The sequence below is a fragment of the Schistocerca serialis genome, chromosome 9 (assembly GCF_023864345.2).
Source record: "Schistocerca serialis cubense isolate TAMUIC-IGC-003099 chromosome 9, iqSchSeri2.2, whole genome shotgun sequence".
NCBI lineage: Eukaryota > Metazoa > Arthropoda > Insecta > Orthoptera > Acrididae > Schistocerca > Schistocerca serialis.
Window position 1 is genome coordinate 188302953 of NC_064646.1, and position 25272 is coordinate 188328224.

The 25272-nt window shown below is 46.7% G+C and overlaps 1 protein-coding gene across 1 annotated transcript in view; it reads right to left on the reverse strand.

Moving 5' to 3' along the window:
• Positions 1-19477, reverse strand: part of LOC126419463 (protein sax-3-like) — a 93217-nt gene extending 73740 nt beyond the window's left edge. The window contains exons 1-4 of the mRNA XM_050086651.1: positions 19300-19477; positions 10253-10430; positions 7371-7501; positions 2639-2905 (exon numbers count right to left, since the gene is read on the reverse strand). Coding sequence (XP_049942608.1) covers positions 2639-2905; positions 7371-7501; positions 10253-10430; positions 19300-19477 — 754 coding nt within the window. The remainder of the gene's footprint in view (positions 1-2638; positions 2906-7370; positions 7502-10252; positions 10431-19299) is intronic.
• Between the last annotated feature and the right edge of the window lie 5795 nt (positions 19478-25272).

Below are 25272 nucleotides of genomic sequence, written 5' to 3' on the forward strand. Positions count from 1 at the left end.
ATGTCTTTCAACGTGCTGTTCAGAAGAGATCTCAACCCCTTCGTACTCTTACGGATTTATGGACAGCCGTGCAGGATCCATGGTGTCAATTCCCACTATCACTACTTCAGACGTAAGTCGAGTCCAAATGGTTCAAATGGCTCTGAGCACTGTGGGACTTAACTTCTGAGGTCATCAGTCCCCTAGAGCTTAGAACTAATTAAACCTAACTAACGTAAGGACAGCACACAATTGTAGCGCCTAAACCGCTCGGCCACCCCGGCCGGCAGTCGAGACCATGCCACGTCGTGATCCGGTATTTCTGCGTGCTTGCGGAGGCCCTACACGTTATTAGGTGTACCACTTTCTTTGGCTCTTCAGTGTGTTTCCCGATCGCGCCTGTTTGCCCGTTCCTGTGGCTACTATGTACGCCAGGGAAAGAGGCTGTCACCGGCATAGAGGTAGTGCGCCGGTCTTTTCCTAATCCGCCTAAATGGGTAGTGACCTGGGCATGCGAGGTCGGTTCAGGGTCGAGCGATTTCCCCGTGGTGGCCAGTGTTTTTGAAACCCAATTGTAGACAGACTTCTGAAAGTCCTGGCGCAAAGTGGCACTATGCTGAAGCGGGAACGGGAAATGGCGAATGAAAACGCCTACATGTGTTAGGTTTAAAGTCTCCATCTCGTACAAAAATAATGTAATACTGTGAAATTGATGTGTGATTTAGATTTCGATGTTATCTCTAAGAGTGTCAAAAATCAGTGCTTAAATTTAATTAGGGCCGGAGTTACGATGTTTCTTGAAACAAGTGAAATTTTCGCGTCTGGGAAAGTTTCCTACTTGAGGTCTGACAGGCACAATGCTTTGCGCAGCACAACGAGAGACGACAAGACCAGACTTCCGTTGGTGTGTTGCTGGCGGAAGCAGTCTAGCAGGCTCGCTGCGAAATGCTAAACCAGTTTAAGTCGGTCTATAAACTGACAAATGGACCAAGGAAGTTCTCGCCGGACTCCGTAAGATAAGGAAAGAGCGAGAAGCGAACCTAATAGAAAGTTGACAGATGCCATTCAAACATTCAGGAATAACATGGATGTGTATGGCTGAAAACCGTAATAGACGTATAATGTTGGACGATATCAAAGAGTTGATGAAGGCGACTCTCCGTCACTGACTCACTGCACGCTGGCTTCTATACCTACATCTGCACTCTTCAAACTACTGAAAAGCACATGGCAGAGGGTACGTCCCACTGTATTACTTTGGGATTTTCCCCGTTCCAGTCACATATGGAGGAGCGATACTTAGGGGGCTGTAGTATATTCCTAGAGTCATCATCTAACACCACTTCATGAAAATGTTCAAATGTGGGTGAAATCCTATGGGACTTAACTGCTAAGGTTATCAGTCCCTAAGCTTACTCTCTACTTAACCTAAATTATCCTAAGGACAAACACACACACCCATGCCCGAGGGAGGACTCGAACCTGCGCTGGGACCAGCCGCACAGTCCATGACTGCATCGCCCTAGACCGCTCTGCTAATCCCGCGCAGCCACTTCATGAAACTTTGTATGTAGGCTTTCTAGGGTTAGTTTGTGTCTATCTTCAAGAGTCTGCCAATTCAATTTCTTTAGCGTCTCTGTGACACTCTCCCACAAATCAGACAAACCTGTGATCATTCGAGCGGCCCTTCTCTGTATACGTTTCGTATTCCCTGTTAGCGCTATCTGGTACAGGTCCCAGACACTTAAGCAATATTGTAGGATGGGTCGTACGAGTGATAGTCCAAAGCATTACATCCAGGTATTTGTATGAGCTGACCGTTTGCAACCATGACTCACTTATACTATAGTAGTAGGATACTGCGTTTTTCATTTTATGAAGTGCACAGTTTTATGCTTCTGAACGTTTAAAGCCAGTTGGCAGTCTTACCAAGACCTGACGGAGTATTTATACTCTTTGTTGCAGACAGTACTTCATAGGGCCGGCCGGAGTGGCCGAGCGGTTCTAGGCGCTACAGTGTGGAGCCACGCGACCGCTACGGGCCCAGGTTCGAATCCTGCCTCGGGCATGGGTGTGTGTGTGATGTCCTTAGGTTAGTTAGGTTTAAGTAGTTCTAAGTTCTAGGGGACTGATGACCTCAGAAGTTAAGTCCCATAGTGCTCAGAGCCAGTGCTTCATAGGGATAACTGCATCGCCTGTAAAAAGTCTGAGGGTACTATTAATACTGTCCGCAAGGTCATCAGTGTACAACATGACCTGCAATGGTCCCATACACCTTATGGTACACACCCAATGTTACCTCTGCGTCTGTCGATGAGCCTCTGTTCAAGATAACGTGCAACTTCCTCCCTACCAAGAAAACCTCAATTCAGTTACACTTTTTGCTTGATATGCCATAAGATCTTACTTTTGATAGCAACTGTAGTTGTAGTTTGGATCAAAAGGTGTTTGAAAATCAAGAGAGACTGCATCTACCTGACTGCCTAGACCCAAAGCCGTCAGTATGTCATGTGAGAAAAGTGCGGTGTGGGTATCACATGATCTGTGTTCTCGGAATCCATGCAGATTGGCACGGAGAAGGCCATTCTGCTCGAGATACTTTTGGAGAAGTTGTGGTTCAGTGACGTGTGGTACAGCGGAGTGATGAGGGAGGACTTACAGTGGACGGTGAGGGTGGCGCGCGCCGAGATGCTGCCGACGACGTTCTCGGCGTCGCAGATGTAGACGCCCTCGTCGGCCGGCACCACGTTCTCGATGCGCAGCGACTTGTCGTCGAGGATTTGGGCGCGCCCGATGGGCATCTTGCCGTCGTCGCGCCGCCACAGGATGTTGGGCGCCGGGTCGCCGCCGACGCGGCACTGGAAGTGCACCGACTGGTCCTCCAGCACCGTAGCGTCCGCAGGCTCCTTGCTGAAGAACGGCTTCACTGTCGGCACCAACAGAACACGGCATTACGAAAGGGCAACGGCGCTCCGGAGAGTCGCGTCTCAAGGCGCGTCTACACCGCCCGGTTTCTGTGATGGGTTAATGAACATGTGCATTTACAGATTATGTTGTTTTACCACGTTTGTATACGTGTGCTCGCACTGTGTAGCAACGAGACGAATGTATTTAACAGGACTTACAACGACACACAAAACATCCGTCCTATCCTCTGTTATGCCAGCGTTGCCTGGATCTCCGCCCCCACCCGCTTTTACAAGGCCCTCCAAATCCTTGAACGCCATGCGCTCCGCCTTGCCTTCCGTATCCGCCTTCCTTCCCCCACACGGCTCCTGTATGAACTGATCCCCTTCCCCTACCTCCTCCTGTTCTTCCAACATCTCCGCATCCTTTACATTGTCCGCCGGCTTGATCCCCCCCCCCCCACCCTCTGGTTTCCTCCTTCCTCTCCACCCCCCGCCCATTGCCGCGCCTCTATCGCTGTATCCCTCCCTCTCTCCATCTCCACACCCACCATCTCCTTCAACAGGGCAATTTCCAGCGCCTCCCCCTCCCGGATGACGAACTTCGCCGTGACATCTACCCTTCCTTCCAACTATAACCTGGCCTTGTTCTCCCCTCCCCCCCCCCCTCCCCAAGGCCCCCTTTTTCCTCTTCCCTCCTTCTCCCAGAGCGGATTTTCCTCCTTCCCCCCCTCCCCTGAGACCCTGCACCCCACACTTGCCTCTTTCCTTCCCACATCTCCCTACCTGGCCCTCTTCAGCGCGCCCCCCGCTCATCTCCCCCATCTCTTCGCCTCCCTCCCTTCTTCCGGTCTCCCTCATCTTCTTGCGCCTGGCAGATCCTCTGTTTTGATCATCATCAGTGTGCCACATCAGTGTTGTGTTTAGTGCTGTTTCTCCTGTGTGTCAAGAGGTGTGATTTTAATTGTGTACTGCCTTGAGGTTCGCCGTCAGTGTTTGTTATGTGCTACGCCATCTGTCGATACCTTTTATGCTCCAGTCATACTGTGCCTTGTGTTCTTTTAATTGTCGCAGTGAGTGGCTTTTTGTGTGTGCTACTTTTAAACAGTTTTTTATCTCCATTTTACAGTCACCCCGTTTTTTGTCTATTGCCTTCCATGATGTTCCCCCTTTTTTTATATCTATGTTCACCATATTCTCTCCTTTGTTATTTTTAAATGTCTTCTATTGTTTGTTCTATGTCTTTCGGCTGAAGAGCAGCGCATATGCTGCTGCCAGCCCGCCCCGATGGGGAATTGAAATACAATAAAGAAAAAAAAAAAAAAAAGACACACAAATGTGTCAGCTTACATTACGTTGACATGGCTTAAATCCACAATATCAGCGCTTGATAATGTCCTAAGACCGAAACTGCAATAGTGTAATAAAAAGTTATAACAGTCACTGGCATAAAAATGATGCCTTTCAAAAAACTTCAGACATTAGTCGAGCCCATGCCACGTCGTGTTGCGGCACTGAGTCACCGTAAGGTTTATGAAGCTTCTCTTTAATCTCCTGAGGCATTTTCCCTTTCATAAAGTAATGTTTAATCACCACACGAAATTTTTTTGTCCACTTTTTGACAATCACTCGACTTCCTTGATTAACACGAATGCCAAACACAAAGAAATAGACAAATATGGCTGAAACTTGGGGTGCGTTCTTTCCAAAGATGCTACTAACTAAATACGACCTCGATACGCGCCAGTGGTGTCATCTCTCTGACTTTGCATGCCACTCGTATCCATGTCACAAGGCCAGAATCGTGCTGTTGGGGCTTGATGAACATGATTTTGAACTAACGTTGACGTCTTAGCCACCAAATTCGCCTGGTATGAACTCGATGGTTCGCTATCGTCTGCCAGCTTCTCGCCGGTTAACTACCCCCTTGATCGGGAATTGCGTTACCTGTGCGTAGCGGGAGGACGACGGTTCAATCCCGTCTCCGGCCATCCAGATTTAGGTTTTCCGTGATTTCCCTAAATCGTTTCAGGCAAATGCCGGGATGGTTCCTTTGAAAGGGCACGGCCGATTTCCTTCCCAATCCTTCCCTAACCCGAGCTTGCGCTCCGTCTCTAATGACCTCGTTGTCGACGGGACGTTAAACACTAACCACCACCACCACCACCTGTGCGTAGACAGCTGATACTACATCCGGCCGGATACATCCCAAGGACTTGTCGAATCCATGCTATGCGCAGTTGCTTCTGTATTGTATTCCAGAAATTAGCCAACACGGTTTTAAGCAGGTCATAATGATGTTGTACTTGGTAGGCGACGGAGCGGAACTGTACTGACAAGCTTCCAGAGGACGAAGTGAGACAACTTCACAAAGGGTGAAACGTGTCGTTTGCCACGGTTCCTGTTTTTCCCTTGGTTTACTCCTGTTTGGAGATTCCGGGTTTTCCTAGGGGGCGTTGTGGAGCCTCCGCGAGCGCGCTGCTAGCGTGCCGTGCCGAGGGCAGACGAGGCAGTTGAGACGAGTGTTTGGCCCTGGACGACCGTTCTGCAGCGGGACGCTAGGTCCCTTTATGCTAAGTCTGGATGGGCCCAAAAACCCGGGGCGTGAGGACACAAGAGGACGTAAATCTGTGGACAACGTTTGGTTTCTGTTCATGGGCTGGGGAAGCTATGAAGTCCGTCTGCGGCCGCCAATAACCTCGAGAAGGTGCTGTCGTCACTGAAAGTAAGATTTTTCATCTAGTTAGTGCAACGGTCGTCGTCTGGCGGGGCCAATCTTCCGGTGTTGTGGGAGCTATTAATAACTGCGCGGCAACGTTTCTCTGCTTTCAGTTTGTGATCGGAAATTGCCTTGCGTGTGTGTTAATGCCCCCTTGCATGATCGTGCATTTGAACGCCATGCTGACTTAAGGGTCGCGTCGCAAACAAACAAAAAAAAAAAAAAAACAAAAAAAAAAGAAAAATTTTTTTTTTGCTGTGGACCTTCTGCAAGCCGTTGTTTTCCCATGGACGGCGTAGGTCACTGTTTGGATAAGCACGTTGTAAAATGTTAAATAACCTTGTACCGTCTGATGGAGAGACAGAGCGGAGTGTAGCCAATTTTATGGATGTCTGAAATGCGAGATTATGTTAATGTTCGTCAACATCTGTTGTGTTTTAGTACGTAGGCATATTTAACTTGAGTCGTTGTTATTGTGTATATATTCTTGTGTTAAGGAGATTAGTCCCTGTGGCATTTAATTGCTCTATTTAATTTTATTTAAGGCAGTGCTTGAGTTTCTATTTGGTAATCCGCCTAACCACGACTGCTGTCGGTTGCTCGGTCTGTCTGAAATGTTGGGCCTATTTGGTAGAGACCGTTGTTGACTTGCTCTCCTCAGCTCCGAAGTCCCGTATTCATACTACGGCGGTAGTTCTGCCGGAATCTCATTCGCGGAAGTTATCAGTTCTTGTGAGCACAAATAAAGCTACCTTTGCCTCTGTACTTTTCGTCCGCTGGCCAGCAAGCTTTGGTTAATGATTAAAAATCGCCAACTGGTCTTCGTCCAACCTAGTGGCTCGTGTTCGACGAGTTCCCTTTCCAGTTCGGGTAAATGTTTCCTTCTCCTGGTGGAGCCATCCTCTTTCCCGAGCCACACTGGGGTAAGAGTTATCAGAGTGTCTATTGCCGCTCAGTGTTCCAGGAGAATGAAATAAGAGGTTAATTATCAACTCCACCGCTGTGCCCAAGGACGGCGAATTAGAGTAGTTCTGGATAACCTAAGTATTGTACACTATTAAGATAGTTCTAGGTTTGGAGAAATTGCTCTTTGGTAAAATTTAGCCTTCTGTGTCGGTAATCCGGCGTATTCCACGATCCAACATTGTTACAGAACTGAAAGATTTGGTTTTGATAAATTTGTTGATTATTTGCTATTGATGTTAATTATTTAAAAGAATCTTCTTTAATTTGTGGTTATAATTAATGAGTGATCGTCCTTAATGGTGTAACATGTAATGTACGTTTGATTGTCCCCTATGTCACCTACTGTCTTCATTCAGAGACTGAAAAGGTGATCCTTGCTCTAGTTCTATTGGACTTTATCAACCGTCGATCTTTATCGTTTATGGTCCTATAAATATGTTCGTTAAAAAGGAATAATTTTAGATTCCTATTGTGTATTAAGCAATTCTTAAGTTATATAGCAAATATTACAAGTGCAAATATTCCCTCACTGTTACACTTGCTTGTTCTGTGGTTTGCACTGAAGGGTGTGACAATGAATGCAAAATCTAAAGTGAAGCGTTGGGGCGAATTAATCGTTTCCCTTATCATTACTTTTAAAGATAACTGATTGTTTGTCGCTTGTTATTGAAATTGGTTGGGAGAATAGTTTATTGATTGACCCCGCAGAAAGAGTATATCAAAGAGAATTAAAGGAAGGAAGGAACCGCGGACGCGGCGCAGCTATAGCAGCAGTGAGCAGCCTGTGGCAGGGTACTTACCGTGGACGGTAAGCGTGGCCGGCGCGCTCTCTCGTACGCCCACCATGTTCTGGGCGACACAGCGGTACTGGCCCTCGTCCGCCTGCCGTACGTCCGTGATCATCAGGTTACCGCCGTCCACCACGCGCAGCCTGCAACACCACCAACGCCGCTGCCTCACGGCTGTCTACACGTACTTAAGCTAACGATACACAGGTGGTTCACAAACAAACTACAAGGGCCATTCAATAAGTAATGCAACACATTTTTTTCTGAAAGCAGTTTTTTTTTCAGGATTCCAATACACGATGTTATTCCCCAATCTTTTGGCTACAAATCTCATTTTATCAAAATAGTCTCCGTTGAATGTGACGGCCTTACCCCACATTACTGGGAGGGACTGTATGTCCGCTTGGTACCACAGTATTGGTCGACGTCGGAGCCAACGTCTTCATAACCTCCCCACCACCCACGTGCAGATTCCTGCGGAATACATCTTTTATTGGGCCAGACAGATGGAAATCGGAAGATGTGAGTTCCGTGCTGTAGGTTAATGGGAAAGTACGATCCAGCAGGCACAAAACTTTGAGTACCCCAACTGGTGGATGAGTGTGTCAACATTACCAACAGAGACGTCAAGTTGAGCTGCTAGGTGTTCGTCTGTGATCTGTCGATCACCTTGAATTAGAGTATGCGCACGTTGCAACGTTGCAGTAGTCACAGCTGTGTGCGACCTGCCAGCACGTGGAAGATCGGAGAGGCTTGCGCGACCTTGTTTCGATTACGGACAGACGCCTTGTCCAACGACTCACCGTGCTTTTGTTTACTGTCATGCCTTCGTAAACTAGATATTCTGCAAGCGCCTATGAATATCCCCCATGCTCTGGTTTTCCGCCAAAAGAAACTTAGGGACGCTCCCTGCTTGGAACGCTCATCAATTATAGAAGCCATTTTGAACGCTATCTATGGCGGCGCCTCGTCTTAGTACTTCATCAAACTATAGGGACTGGAGTGGGAGTACTCCACAGTGTCTCGCAACAAATTTCAATTTTTTTCAGCCGTAACTGTTCGAGGAAAAATTTGTTGCATTACTTATTGAACGCCCTTTGTAATTTATACATGTTTGATAAGTCTCCATACTTGATGCTGGTTTTCCTATCTAGTGCTTTCACTTTCATCTCTACGGGACTGCTACACTGAAACGGATAAAATATGGCTCAGAAAGTCTTATTTACTAGTCAAATGGCCGTAGTTTTTCGGCTCTTAGCCACGTAAATTTCCAGAGTTGAAACCAATAACTTGCTTTTTTCTGTTCAGGAACCACGAGTTTCAAAAAATGGCTATTCAAAATCTTGGAACGACAATAAAAAAATTTATGCCACACGTTTCAGCAGCTTTGGAAAACATCAGCCATAACCTAAGGACATCAGGTCAATTCAGCTAGTCACTATACAAGGTATGCACCTTCTATTCGATTCCTGGAAGTTGGAAGTGCTGAGTTTTCACAAATCTAACTACCAGAAATCAAAAGGTAATGAATAGTACACCATTCCTTGCAGATACATGGGACTATTCACGCTGAGACACCATCAAAACCGCGCAGCTTCATTCTAGGGCTGTTGATGTTTTTAACAATATCTGGAATCCGATACATCGATATTTAAAAACTGTCATTGTCAGCCGTCGATATATAGACGAAAAAAATATCGAAATATCGACCTATCGGCTGTACATTGCATATATACTCCCGGTTTTAGATCTGTGTATTTAAATATTGATTTATTGTTATATATTCTGTACGTCAACTACGTAGTTGTCTGCCTATCCCCCTTAGAGCAAGCACTGAAAGGAAAATGAAGTACGTTCACGCTTCGCGATAACCACTTTGCTGTCAACGGTAACTGAATGTTGGTGGCACAATAAAAGTTGTCAGATAGGTCTGTCGTTCGGTTTCGTCACATATTGGATTTGTCTGGAACACTTCAAGCAGACTTACCTGTTATTCATTTCTGCAAACGCTAGCGACTTAGCAACTGTAGTGTCAAAATTGCGTGGTGAAGTTAAACGTTGCAGTTTCTTTTGTTAGCGTCAAGCGCCGATTACGTCAGCACTTCCCCCAACTTTTTTTTTCTTTGAAGGATGCCAATGTGAAAAAATAGTTGCATTAGAAACTTACTTTTAAGCAACTGGTGTACTATTTCTCCATATCGGAACTCTTGTTACTCAATTCACCCCCCCCCCCCCCCCCCTTCCCAGTGCAACAATCGGATTTCTTGTTTGTGCCACCGGTATAAGCTTCACACAGTGAAAGAGAAAGACTGGACGTGATGGGAGCTCAAAAAATAGTAAGATTCCTTCACACAGTGGAAGTAAAACTGCGCTCTATTACAATTTCAAAACGTCAATTTCATACGTTTCCCGAAAATTACGAAAAAATATAATATAAAATATCGGCACTCGATACTGCCATTTCGACTACATTTTCAATGTTGATATTTAGATTTAGAGCAACTAACGTATATCTAAGGAATTTCGATATTGTTAATGAAAAATATCGTTATATCGATATTTTATTCAACAGGCCTAGCTCATTCACAGTGTGGTCGAGGCCACGATTGCTCCTTTCTGCCAGTCTTGTCACGTCTCCACACCGACCCATCACACTGAGCTGATTCCATGCAATCGACTGGCATATGGGTGCCACTCCATAGCAATGACTGACGTCAGCAGTGGAAGGTCACATACGTGGCTGGTATCAGAACTATACTGTCTACAGAGTTCCAAAGCGACCAGTGTACCTTTTTGAGGGAGTGAGTAATATTTTGTCCTGTGAGCTTAACATCGCCGTAACCGAGTACTTCCCGTCTCCTTTTTTTGAAGCGCTCTACGCGAGAGGCACTGACCTGGTGGAGGCCTCGAGGTCGATGGGCTGGCCGTCCTTCTTCCAGACGAGCGTCGGCTCGGGGTGCCCCTTGGGCGGCCCGCACTCCAGCAGCGCCGTCTCGCCGGCCGCCACGCGGGTGTCCTTGGGCTCCGGACGGAAGTCATCTCGCAGGACTGCAACACACAAGCCAGGCCAAGCTCAGACCAGCGCTTGTCACAGTCATGTCTTGTATGCATAATGTTTTTCTATAAGAAAGGCTCTGAACTGGTGCTACGATATCCAATTTGCAGAAAATAGGGACTGCTGGCTTAAAAGATCGGTGGGAGAAGGACATAAAAATAAATCAAAAACTTCGTAAATTTTCAAACGTTACGTAATTACATACTTATAAAATGTTGTAAAGGAAATTGCTACACTGCTACAACAATAGTCAAAAGTAGTGTTCTGTTCAGCAAGAGAACCAATAAAAGATTTCCGACACGCTTCTGCAAAAATCAACAAAACACTAATACTGATTGGTGTGACACTAGAAGTCCAGGCCAGTCAATGGCAAAAGTAGAAAAGGGTAGGTTGAAACTCTCTTCAGAAAACAATGCCTTGGCGGTAATAATACAACCATGGAAGCCATACGGCTGAGCGTTTTAGAAACGTACATTTGGAATGTACGCTGAGAAGTCCCTTTAGTTTACTGGCTAATCACGACCTCCTGGCGTACAGTTTTCTAACTTTCTTGGTTACTCAAAAGTCGGAACACTTGGCGTCCCGCGGAAGGTTTATCAGTGACAATTCAAGATATCCCTAAATATCGAGACAGTCCGCAAAAATCGAGACATCTGGCTACATTACTCTGGGTAGACAAAAACATACTGTTCGTGTATTTTATAAAGATTACTTGCGCTTTTCTTGGCTGTGATTTTTTAAAATATCTGCATGCATAGCGTTCAGGATTGAGGCAACAATATATGATGTTCATCAATTAAATTTAAAAATTAAGAGTTTAAAGGGCAAAAATTGTGGAGGGAGACCAAGCCTAAAATATAGTAAGCAGGTTCGGAGGGACGTAGATTTCAGTAGTTATGGAGGGATGATGAGGGCTGCAAGGGACAGACAAGCGTAGAGAGTTGCGTTAAATCAGTCTTCGGACTGAAGACTACAAGAATAACAACTTTAAAACTACACTGGATAATAACAACAGGTATTCAACATGTGACAAGTTAGTTCAAAGTTTTTTCCCCGATGCAGTAGATTTTACGAAATATGTGGATGCCATGGGAGAAAGTTTAGCGTGTATCCTGGTCACAGAGAATCCTGGTTCACAGTGACGAAGTCCGATTCCCCGGTGTAACGAAACTTTTGGACTCCATACGGAAGAAAGTTTTTGTTTCGGACTAATTACTCGAGTTTGGTATACGTCATTTTTGGAAGTAAGTGGTTGACCACAAGTGGGGGGGGGGGGGGGGGGGGCGGGGCGTCGCCCATCTGTTTCAGACGCCAACGTCGACAAGGTGCGACAGGCGTCAGCAAAGAGAGCGAGAAAGTCAGTGCGTATGACAGCCAGAAAGTCAAATGACGTGATCAACAATGCACAAAGTCTCGCATAAGAGCTGACGTCGTAATGCCTAGTAAGTACAGCTGCTTCAGGCACTAAAGCCGGCGGAGAAACCTCGGCGTGAACAGATTAAAGTGGATATGCTGGCCAGGATTGACACAAACATTGAATTTTTTGCAAAAAATTTTTTTGCTCCGATGAGTCAAAGTTTTATGTGCCCGACAACGTGAACTAAAAAATGGTTCAAATGGCTCTGAGCACTATGGGACTTAACATCTGAGGCCATCAGTCCCCTGGACTTAGAACTACTTAAACCTAACTAACCTTAGAACATCACACACATCCATGCCCAAGGCAGGATTCGAACCTGCGACCGTAGCGGTCGCGCGGCTCCAGACTGAAGCGCCTAGAACCGTTCGGCCACACCGGCCGGCGACAACGTGAACTGTTATAAAGTTTGTATATCGGGATGAGAGAGTCTTCATGCTAAACGTGAAATTGAAAGTAACTGGCCGAAAGTCAGTCTGTGGTCCCAATGTGTGCACAATCATTGGTCCATTATTTTTCAGCGAGCCCACGATCATCAATGATGTTTACATGGATATGTAACAGGAGTTTTTTGTGTGAAAATTGGAGCACCTGTAATCTGATGCCATTCCCAGCAGGATGGGGGCACCATCTCATTGGTCCCTTAATGACCGTCAATTTCTGGATGAAAAGTTTCTGGCTAACCGGTTTGGAGGAGATGGTGAGATCGGCCCACCACCGAGGTCACCTAACCTCACACCACAAGACATATCTCTATGGATTTTGTAGATGATCAATATACCAAATCAACGTTACAGACCTACAGGATTTGACGACATGCATTCGCAGTGCATTTTAACGTGTCGTCGTGGGTTTTCCTGAAGTGTACACAGCGAAAAAGTCAATACCGACTGGACGTAGTTCCTGCCACTAGGGTTGCACACACTGGCGTGTGTGACTGGGGGAAACAAAACCTTATGAGCTATCCGGTCAAATGTCGAAAACCAGCGTTGTGCACTGTGACGGACTCTTGTACAGATTTAAATTTATCAGAGTCGAAAGTCGTAAAAATTATTTGTGGCCTGTATTTATTTTCCACAGTCTATGATTCCCTCCGAATAAAAGCAACGAAATTTGCTGATTTGGAAAGTAAATTCATTATCGAAGGAAAGAATAAGGAGGATTATTGATGCTTAACGCCATTAGAAATAGGACTTGTCTCAAACTTTGTTGGATGCGAAACAGATGCAGGGGAGCCTGAGAGAAGGAGAGCAAGGTCGGATAAACATGGGTAACGTAGAAATGTCCCTCAACCAAATTCCTGGATAACTGCTTTCGGTATGACAGATGCATGTTAAGTGTACGTTATCACGTTGAAGTCTTCGGGTCAGTTACACTCCACTTATAGCCACCAGACGGCTGAATAGTTGTCCATAAATGTCAGTTACTAGCGCAGTGGCGGATACAGAGAAACCTCAAGGAGGGGACGCTAAAGATTTCTTGAGCTACCTTTACTTTTACCGTAATAAAACATAATCAAGTCACATGCAAAGATTAAGACATTTTTATTTATACTGATTATACATTTGAACCATTTTTTGAACTTATTCGTTCTTCAGTCTTAATATTTCTGCTTCTGAATGTAAACTAGCTTCCTATTCGGCGAATAGTCGGTATTTATAACTCTACGTATCGAAGGTTCTCTGTACAAGAAAACAGTAGAATATTCGCGACTTTTCTCGAAAAAGTGTCAGTCAGAACAACGCGTCGAGATCACTAGAACGGCCGCGACATTTCTCGTAGATATGTGCCAGACAGAAACGTATAAAATACGATGACGTGGATGCGTGTGCTACATAGGAAAGTACAACTACTCGATAACTCGATTCAGTCGAGTCGACTGACAAATGAAACGAACGTATAGCGCGCGGTCTGACTGTCGGGGGGAGGCGCGGGAGGTAATGCGGGCGGCCCCGCGCGGCCCCCATGTGTATCTGCCACTGTGCTAGTGTTACATTTCTGGGAGCAATTCACGGTACTCAGTACCTTGTACACCCCAACGGACTATGAGGACAAATTATGTGGCTCGACAAAAACTTGCACTTTTTCAAAAAAAATAAAGTCTGAATCATACTTTTTGTTTTTTATGTTAATGTAAAGTTGCTGGTTTTTCTCATTCGAAGCAATCTTATGTAGGACTGGCAGATGGTCAGGAGCAAACTATGGCGTGCCATCCAACGCAGTCAGTTCATCAAAATACTACAAAATACTGATACTTTTGTAAAAAAATAATTCAACAAGTGATTTCCTTGACTAACTAACCGAGAAATACCACCATATCCCAGCGATGAAGTGGACAGTGTTACGATTAATGAAAAACTGTGTAAACTCATAATTTATACTTATCGTAAACACAGGGTTTCACAATAATCACCGAGCGAGGTGGCGCAGTGGTTAGCACACTGGACTCGCTTTCGGGAGGACGACGGTTCAATCCCGCGACCGGGATTTAGGTTTTCCGTGATTTCCCTAAGTAGCTCCAGGCAAATGCCGGGATGGTTCCTTTGAAAGGGCGCGGCCGACTTCCTTCCCCATCCTTCCCTAATCCGATGAGACCGATGACCTCGCTGTTTGGTCTCTTCCCCCAAACAACCCAGCCAACAATAATCAGACAAACTTTGCTTTTCAGCTTTTATTTTCTTAAGGCGCAGGACACAGTTGCAAATGTCTTTGCATACACAGTCATAGTGCCAAACAATACACATGTACTGACTCGATTATTGACTGGAAAAACTACCGAGCAGCATCGCCGCCTCCCCGCTCATGACACCTAACAATCAGCTTATTATAATGTATTGTTGTTCAGACTAATTAGGGTTGCTGTAGTTATTTTACGTCACTTACATATTCACTACATTGTAAGAAATTTAACTATTTTTACAATTATTGTTTTTGTAATAAATCGGTTTTTATACTATTGATTTTTTAATATATTACATCGCTTTTAATTTTCTCTACTGTTATTAATTATTTCGTTGATATCGGGATTTAGCAGCCGCCCACATGATTTCAATTATTTAATGTTGACTGGAATATGAAATTATCGGACTTTATTATTTTACCCAATCATTACGTTCAATGAAAAATTTTCTGAATTTTCTGTGAATTAAAACTGATGAATGTCCATGCAAAACTGCAGGGCAATGCGAAAACAGAAGACAGTAGCTACGAAGCAGATATATATACACTGACCAGTCACATTAATATGAGCACTTCTCAAAAGCGTGAACAACCACCTTTTGCTGCGCGAGTCGTGCAGGAAGAGAGTCAGTGAGGTGCTGGAAGGTACCGACAGGTATATGAAGCCACGTCGACTCCAGTGTCGTGGCCAGCTGCGCTAGGTTCCCAGTTGAGTATCCATGGCACGTACAGCCTGATGAAAGTGATCCTACAGAGTCTCGGGCAGGTTTAAACTTGGGGAGTTTTGTGGCCAGGGGAGTTCGTAAACTTATCCTGGTTCTCTTCGAATGACTCACGAGCACTGCCAACTGTGTCCTCCTGGTAGATGTCAAAGGGGGGGAGGGAGGAAAAACAATCTGCATATAGGGGTGCACATGGTCCCCAAGGACAGATGCATACTTGTGTTGATCCATAGTGCCTTGCACAAGGAGATCACCCAGTGAACGCCAAGAAAACATTCCCCAGACCATAACGCTTCCGACGATTGTTGCAGGATGCCTGAATAAAACATTAGTCATCCGAAAAGTTCACCTGTTGGGACTCAGTGGACGTACAGTTGCGGTACTGACGTGCAAATTCCAGCCTTCGTCGCCAGTAAACAGCAATCAACAGGGATACCGTTCCTCACAAGCGACTATTAATCAAATCGCCCCCGGTAGCTGAGTGGTCAGCGGGACAGACTGTCAATTGTAAGGGCCCGGGTTCTATACCCGGCTGGGTCGGAGATTTTCTCCGCTCAGGGACTGGGTGTTGTGTTGTCCTAATCATCATCATTTCATCCCCATCGACGCGCAAGTCGCCGAAGTGGCGTCAAATCGAAAGACTTGCACCAGGCGAGCGGTCTACCCGACGGGAGGCCCTCGTCACACGACATTATTATTATTATTATTATTATTATTAATCAAACTGCGTGTATATGGAGTATCGTCTCAGTTCTGTGATGGATTCGTGATTTCCTCTCAGAGAGGTCACAGTTCGTAGTGATAGACGGTAAATCATGGAGTAGAACAGAAGTGATAGTGATATCTGGCGTTCTGCAAGGTAGTGTCATAGGCCCTGCTGTTCCTGATTTATACAAATGATCTAGGTGATAATCTGAGCAGTCCCCTTACAATGTTTACAGATAATAAAGTCATCAGACGATCAATTCCAATTACAAAATGATCTAGAGAGAATTTCTGTACGGTGCGAAAAGTGGCAATTGGCACTAAACAAACAAAAGTGCGAGGTCATCCACATGGGTACTAAAAGTAATCCGATAAATTTTGGATATACGATAAATCGCACAAATCTAAGGGCTGTCAATTCGACTAAATACCTAGGAATTACAATTACACACACGGAAATTGAAATAAGAACACCGTGAATTCATTGCCCCAGGAAGGGGAAACTTTATTGACACATTCCTGGGGTCAGATACATCACATGATCACACTGACAGAACCACAGGCACATAGACACAGGCAACAGAGCATGCACAATGTCGGCACTAGTACAGCGTATATCCACCTTTCGCAGCAATGCAGGCTGCTATTCTCCCATGGAGACGATCGTAGAGATGCTGGATGTAGTCCTGTGGAACGGCTTGCCATGCCATTTCCACCTGGCGCCTCAGTTGGACCAGCGTTCGTGCTGGACGTGCAGACCGCGTGAGACGACGCTTCATCCAGTCCCAAACATGCTCAATGGGGGACAGATCCGGAGATCTTGCTGGCCAGCGTAGTTGACTTACACCTTCTAGAGCACGTTGGGTGGCACGGGATACATGCGGACGTGCATTGTCCTGTTGGAACAGCAAGTTCCCTTGCCGGTCTAGGAATGGTAGAACGATGGGTTCGATGACGGTTTGGATGTACCGTGCACTATTCAGTGTCCCCTCGACGATCACCAGTGGTGTACGGCCAGTGTAGGAGATCGCTCCCCACACCATGATGCCGGGTGTTGGCCCTGTGTGCCTCGGTCGTATGCAGTCCTGATTGTGGCGCTCACCTGCACGGCGCCAAACACGCATACGACCATCATTGGCACCAAGGCAGAAGCGACTCTCATCGCTAAAGACGACACGTCTCCATTCGTCCCTCCATTCACGCCTGTCGCGACACCACTGGAGGCGGGCTGCGCGATGTTGGGGCGTGAGCGGAAGACGGACTAACGGTGTGCGGGACCGTAGCCCAGCTTCATGGAGACGGTTGCGAATGGTCCTCGCCGATACCCCAGGAGCAACAGTGTCCCTAATTTGCTGGGAAGTGGCGGTGCGGTCGCCTACGGCACTGCGTAGGATCCTACGGTCTTGGCGTGCATCCGTGCGTCGCTGCGGTCCGGTCCCAGGTCGACGGGCACGTGCACCTTCCGCCGACCACTGGCGACAACATCGATGTACTGTGGAGACCTCACGCCCCACGTGTTGAGCAATTCGGCGGTACGTCCACCCGGCCTCCCGCATGCCCACTATACGCCCTCGCTCAAAGTCCGTCAACTGCACATACGGTTCACGTCCACGCTGTCGAGGCATGCTACCAGTGTTAAAGACTGCGATGGAGCTCCGTATGAAACGGCAAACTGGCTGACACTGACGGCGGCGGTGCACAAATGCTGCGCAGCTAGCGCCATTCGACGGCCAACACCGCGGTTCCTGGTGTGTCCGCTGTGCCGTGCGTGTGATCATTGCTTGTACAGCCCTCTCGCAGTGTCCGGAGCAAGTATGGTGGGTCTGACACACCGGTGTCAATGTGTTCTTTTTTCCATTTCCAGGAGTGTAGATAATATTGTGGGGAAGGCGAAACAAGGACTGCGTTTTGTTCGCAGAACAGTTAGAAGATGCGACAAACCCACCAAAGAGACATCCTACATTACACTTGTCCGTCCTCTGCTGGAATGATGATGCGCAGTATGGGATCCTTACAAGGTAGGATTGACGGAGGACATCGAAAAAGTGCAAGGAGGGGTAGCTCGTTTAGTGTTATCGCGCAATAGGGATGAGAGTGTCATTGATATGATAGCGAGTTGGGGTGGCAGTCACTTTGCGGCGAGATCTGTTTACGAAATTTCAGTCACCAACTTTCTCTTCCGAATGCGTAAACATTTTGTTGACTCCCATCTATGTAGGAAGAAATTATCATAATAAAATAAGAGAAATCAGAGCTCGAATGGAAAGATTTAGGTGTTCCTTTTTCCTACGCGCCATCCGAGAGAGTAATGGTAGAGAAGTAGTGTGAAAATGGTTCGATGAACCCTCTGCCAGGCACTTAAGTGTGAATAGGAGAGTAACTACAGGGTGGCGTACGAAATATGTTACCATTTTGTTTCTGAATATAAACTTTATTGTCAATACACTGTATGTAGATGTAGATGAACCAGGCGTCTACTGCGGAGACTCATACACGGCAATGTTCGCTCAACGTTCGTTGAGGAGACACTGCTGGTAGCTCCTTGGTTCATGTGGTCGGTCAGTTTCTCAACAGATGCACGTCAATTCGCCCGTACACATCTCTGCAGTCGTCATCCATCCGTTTCATCTGGGCGGCCAGTTGTTCAACAGATGCACGTCTACTCGTCCGTACACATCTCTGCAGCCGCCATTCGCCCCTGTCCTCTATAGCCCGTAGTGCACCGCAATTGCCACGGTGGCTGTTTTGGGTAGCATCATTTTGCCATGCTCTGTATAATTTCACCACGGTGGCATGCGAACACTTTACAATCTTAGCTGCTTCGGAAAGGCTTCCACCCTTGACCTGAAAGCCAATGATCATGCTCTTTTTGCACGTCAGACATATCGCTCGGTTTCCGCAACACAACAACGACTGCACTGTTTTCCGTTTCTCCCCGGGCACGGCTTTATGTACCCTCCATTTCTAGTGCTGCCACTTGCCGTCTGTGAGTGGTTACTGCACATTAACGTCAAACATAGACGATGATAACTTTACCACGACTGCATCGTATAAGTTATTTATGTATATGCTTATGCATTAGTTTTGTGTATCGTGTTCTACAATACTGCTTGACACTGGCAGTTACATTATAGCAAGCAAAGACGCCCAAGTAATCACGTACTGGTATTTATTGGTATGTTGTTCAGCTAAAGTGTGTGGTATCTGAAGTGAGCTTTTCTTTATGCGCTTGCCACTCCGTCGTCTTTGGCTCACAAATAGCACAGTCCCGTCGGATCTGCAGAGTTCTGAAGTTACGATTCTATACTACAGGGAACAGAGGAACGTAGCCACAGCGGGAGCGAGCGGAGAATGGCGACGTACGACTTCCGGCGAGAGCCGGGAGCGCCGTAGAGACGGAATTAGGCGTGGCGAGCTGCGGCCGGCTCGGTGTTCGCGCTGGACCGTGGCGGGCCACGGCCGGCCGCCAGGGGAACACTTGTCGCTCCGTGCCGGGCTGCACGCCTCCGCGACAGCCAGCCAGCCGTCGCCCGCGCCGCATTCCGCCGCGCCACAACTCAGCCCGCCAGCACCACAACACACGCTCTGTATCCGGCTCCTGGGACAGCGGGCTTCTGGGCGTATTTCGGGAGGCAGCTCTGCACTCCGTACTAACCTAGCCCGGCGAGCCTGCCGCCCTGTAGGACATTCGACTACCGCCCTCTCTGCCCGATGTGTCACTGAAAGGCATGTGATCGGATAGTAGCTCTCGCAGTCGTTGGTGTCGGTATCGTAAACTGGAGCCTGCGGTAATTCCCATTACCTACTGCCTTTCATGCTTCACAGATCGATCGTATTTACACTGGAGCGCCGAAGAAACTACACTCCTGGAAAAGGAAAAAAGAACACATTGACACCGGTGTGTCAGACCCACCATACTTGCTCCGGACACTGCGAGAGGGCTGTACAAGCAATGATCACACGCACGGCACAGCGGACACACCAGGAACCGCGGTGTTGGCCGTCGAATGGCGCTAGCTGCGCAGCATTTGTGCACCGCCGCCGTCAGTGTCAGCCAGTTTGCCGTGACATACGGAGCTCCATCGCAGTCTTTAACACTGGTAGAATGCCGCGACAGCGTGGACGTGAACCGTATGTGCAGTTGACGGACTTTGAGCGAGGGCGTATAGTGGGCATGCGGGAGGCCGGGTGGACGTACCGCCGAATTGCTCAACACGTGGGGCGTGAGGTCTCCACAGTACATCGATGTTGTCGCCAGTGGTCGGCGGAAGGTGCACGTGCCCGTCGACCTGGGACCGGACCGCAGCGACGCACGGATGCACGCCAAGACCGTAGGATCCTACGCAGTGCCGTAGGGGACCGCACCGCCACTTCCCAGCAAATTAGGGACACTGTTGCTCCTGGGGTATCGGCGAGGACCATTCGCAACCGTCTCCATGAAGCTGGGCTACGGTCCCGCACACCGTTAGGCCGTCTTCCGCTCACGCCCCAACATCGTGCAGCCCGCCTCCAGTGGTGTCGCGACAGGCGTGAATGGAGGGACGAATGGAGACGTGTCGTCTTCAGCGATGAGAGTCGCTTCTGCCTTGGTGCCAATGATGGTCGTATGCGTGTTTGGCGCCGTGCAGGTGAGCGCCACAATCAGGACTGCATACGACCGAGGCACACAGGGCCAACACCCGGCATCATGGTGTGTGGAGCGATCTCCTACACTGGCCGTACACCACTGGTGATCGTCGAGGGGACACTGAATAGTGCACCGTACATCCAAACCGTCATCGAACCCATCGTTGTACCATTCCTAGACCGGCAAGGGAACTTGCTGTTCCAACAGGACAATGCACGTCCGCATGTATCCCGTGCCACCCAACGTGCTCTAGAAGGTGTAAGTCAACTACCCTGGCCAGCAAGATCTCCGGATCTGTCCCCCATTGAGCATGTTTGGGACTGGATGAAGCGTCGTCTCACGCGGTCTGCACGTCCAGCACGAACGCTGGTCCAACTGAGGCGCCAGGTGGAAATGGCATGGCAAGCCGTTCCACAGGACTACATCCAGCATCTCTACGATCGTCTCCATGGGAGAATAGCAGCCTGCATTGCTGCGAAAGGTGTATATACACTGTACTAGTGCCGACATTGTGCATGCTCTGTTGCCTGTGTCTATGTGCCTGTGGTTCTGTCAGTGTGATCATGTGATGTATCTGACCCCAGGAATGTGTCAATAAAGTTTCCCCTTCCTGGGACAATGAATTCACGGTGTTCTTATTTCAATTTCCAGGAGTGTAGTATAGGCATGCGTATTCAGTGATATGTAAACAGGCAGAATACGATGTTGCGATCGGCAACGACTATATAAGACAACGAGTGTCTGGCGCAGTTGTTAGATCCGTTACTGCTGCTACAATGGCAGGTTATCAACATTTAAGTGTGTTCGAACGTGGTGTTATAGTCGGCGCACGAGCGATGCGACACAGCAACTCTGGGGTAGCGATGAAGTGGGGATTTTCCCGTACTACCATTTCATGAACGTACCGTGAATATCAAGAATCCGGTAAAAGTCAAATCTCCGACATCTCTGCGACCGAAAAAGATCCTGCAGGAACGGGACCAACGACGACTGAAGAGAATCAGTCAGCGTGACAGAAGAGCAATCCTTCCGCAAATTTCTGCAGATTTCAATTCTGGGCCATCAACAAGTGTCTGCGTGTGAACCATTCAACGAAACATCATCGATATGGGCTTTCGGAACCGAAGGCCCACTCGTGTATTCTTGATGACTGCATGACACAAGGCTTTGCGCCTCGCCTGGGTCCGTCAACACCAATATTGGACTGTTGATGTCTGGAAACACGATGTCTGCTCGAACGAGTCTCGTTTCAAATTGTATCGAGCAGATAGGCGTGTACTAGTACGAATCCATGGAGCCTGCATTTCAGCAGGGGAATGTTCCAGCAGATAAATAAATAAATTTCATGTGACGCCACTCAGGCGACTTTCACGTCGATGGGGATGAAATAATGATGATTTGAACAACACAACACCCAGTCCCTGAGCGGAGAAAATCTCCGACCCAGCCGGGAATCGAACCCGGGCCCTTAGGACTGACATTCTGTCGCGCTGAGCACTCAGCTACCGGGGGCGGACTTCAAGCTGATGGGACCTCTGTAGGGTGTGGGGCGTGTGCAGTTGAAGTGATATGGGGCCCCTGATACGTCTAGATACGACTCTGACAGGTGGCACGTACGTAAGCATCTTGTCTGATCACCTGGATCCATTCATGCCCATTGTGCACTCCGAAGGCCTTGTGCAATTTCTGCTGGGCAATGCGACACCCCACACGTCCAGAACTGCTAGAGTGGCTCCAGGAACACTCTCCTGAGTTTAAACACTTCCGCTGGCCACCAAATTCCCCAGATTTGAATATTATTGAGCATGTCTGGGATGCCTTGCTACGTACTGTTCAGAGGAACTCTTCACCTTCTCGTACTTTTACGGATTTATGGATTGTCCTGCAGGATTCATGGTGTCAATTCCCTCCAGCACTATTTCCGACATTACTTGAGTCCATGCCATGTCGTGTTGCGTCACTTCTGCGTGCTCGCGGGGACCCTACACGGTATTAGGCAGGTGTACCAGTTTCTTTGGTTCTTCAGTGTACGATGGGTATCATATACATCATTTTCCATTGGTGGCGTTTTGCCGGTACGCCGTTCCTCCCGTAATTATTTACGTATCAAAAACTATGACTGAAACAATAATGACGAAACATACACAATTAGTTTCAAGTTATTGTTTTCATTAAAAAGATTTGTTTTGAAGATATTTTTATAAAGCCAATGTAGAAGATGCCATCTATTAGCAATCTGTTTAACTAACATGCCAGACAACTGAGATGGCATGGCAGAGTAACAAAATCCAGACGAGTAATCCATGAGCGAAAACCTGAGACCAAACCAACGGCTGATACAATAAAAACTTCCCCGTCACTTGCCAGTAACTTGTTATTTGTTGACGATCGGTATCGAAGTCTAAAGTTTCATCTTCAGGTGCCACCAAATAACTATGGAAACATAGTAAATGTGTGGCGGTCTGGTCGGTCAGTCATGGGGGGGGGGGGGGGGGGGGGGGGTGTTCACGCCCACGTCAAACAAACGCAACAGAGCTTAGGACCAGCAACCGTGGCGGCTCCTCGGAAGCGCGTCTCGGACCCACCCCATGACTGACTGGCCCCGCCGCCACACATTTATGTCTCCATAATTATCTAGTGGCACCTGAAGATGAAGCTTTAGGTTTCGAAATCGGTCGTGCAATAAATAAAGTACTGGGAACTGAAGCGGATTTTTTATCCTACCAATATTTTCCTCAGTTTTCCCATCGGGAAGTTAGTTTAAAATTAATTGCTATATTTGTACTGAACAGTTAGGTAGAGAGGAAAGCGATCTAACAAAAACGTGTTAAATAATGGCGCATCCCACAGATAAAGAGGAGTATTGTGCAGTAAGTTGCCTTCTGCCATTGAAAAGGATCAGTGCTGCAACAATCCATACTGCGTTAGTAGAAGTGTGTGTCACACTGTACCATTAGAAACACAGTGATTAGGTGTAACAGACGCTTGCAGTGTTATTAAACAAGTCTGAATTATGAAGAACGAAGTGGTAGACCATCTCTTTATGATTAACCGAAAATCACAAGAGAAGTGGACTTACACGATATTCTGAATATGACAAAGGGCGCTGCGTGCTGGATACTGTGACTGCTCAACACCTGTTCCAAAATCCAGTCAAACCTAGGCTGCAACAGAAATGTTCCAGCTGTTTCAGATCAACCCCAATGATTTCTTTGGCCGCCTGATCACTGTGGTTGAGTGCTGGTTGTATCATTATCAAAGGAGCAAAGCGGACAGTGGAAACGTGGATCATTAATACCGAAAATTCGAAGATGTGGCCATCACCAGGCAAGGTGAGGTTGCGTTTTTTGGGACTATCGTGATGTGGTGTGAACAGGTTATACTCATGAGGGGATCAATTGTTTTCTTATAATTTTTGCTTTTATTTTGGAAGAATAAGAATTTTGTTGCGTTAAGAAATGTCATCTGAAAGAAGTAAATTTCGAATCCTTTATTAATTGCACTGAATGGTAGAGATGCATAGATCAGAATGATATCCATGTAAAAATGTTGAATTCTGTATTAACTTCACCACATCCTGTAAATGTGATATAATTTTCTCCACAGGTTATTTTCAGCAGCAGAAACTATTGTCTTTGTTTTTACTCTTTACTGTTTTACTCGTTATAAATGCTTGTTTTTTTTTATAATTACAGTAGGGTGTACTTTTTCATGAAATATTCTCGTATTAATGGAATATAATTATGAACCCTTCCTAGTTCATTTCTCGCTTCATTTATACTTTTGCGATCTGTTAAGAAAATTCTTCTGAACAGTTAATGTAAAAAACTGATACTTAGGCAAAGAAATGGTTAAAAAAAGTTGGTTAACTCTCAGACTACAAATTCTTGGATTGTCATATGACTTTTATAAGCCACTTATCACTTCTTTCACCTCTGGCAATGTTTTTCAATGCAAAAAATTGCAAACTGCTATGTGGATTGGAGCCCATGTTAAATTATTGGTCCCCCCATAAGTTGACGGGTAAGTCAATTCGAGGATTGGAGGAAGGAAAAGGTCTACCATCTGTACTAGGACCATGCCTAGCAAAGTACAGTGATCTTCAAACAATTTTTTGGTTTGCGTAGCTTTACCTTTTTCTATGTTCAAGGAAAATAAATGACCGACTCCTGCAGACAGGAATGCCTTTGGACGCATACTCTATCCTACAGGATAAAGCAGATTTCAGGAACACCTCTCGTGCCCCATCTATCTTTATTTTCAGTGATTTTGGAATATTCAGCAACATTTATAATCTCTTCACGAAGGTGGGAGGAGGGGGAGAAGGAGATTAGCAGACAGTAGAACAGTTTTATCTTAATTAAGATTGTAAAATATTCTCCGTGGAGTATGCAAAATTTCACTTTTACAAAATCTTGGTAAGATGCGTTTTTAAATAATACACATAAAGTGTATGCCTGAGGTACGCGTGCTTTGGCTGAAGTTACGCCAAGACTTGCTTCCACAACAGTACCACTTGGGGATTAAACGATATTGGAAGACGGGGTAACATCCCACTGAGTAGAATGAGTGTATCTAGAGGCAGAAGCACCGCAACTGGAGGAACAAAAATATTCGTTCTCTGTGCCCCATGGAAAAAGCGATAAAATTTACGATCCAATCAGCAGTTCACTCCATTTTCGTTACAGCAGAATGGGGGTGCCTACATC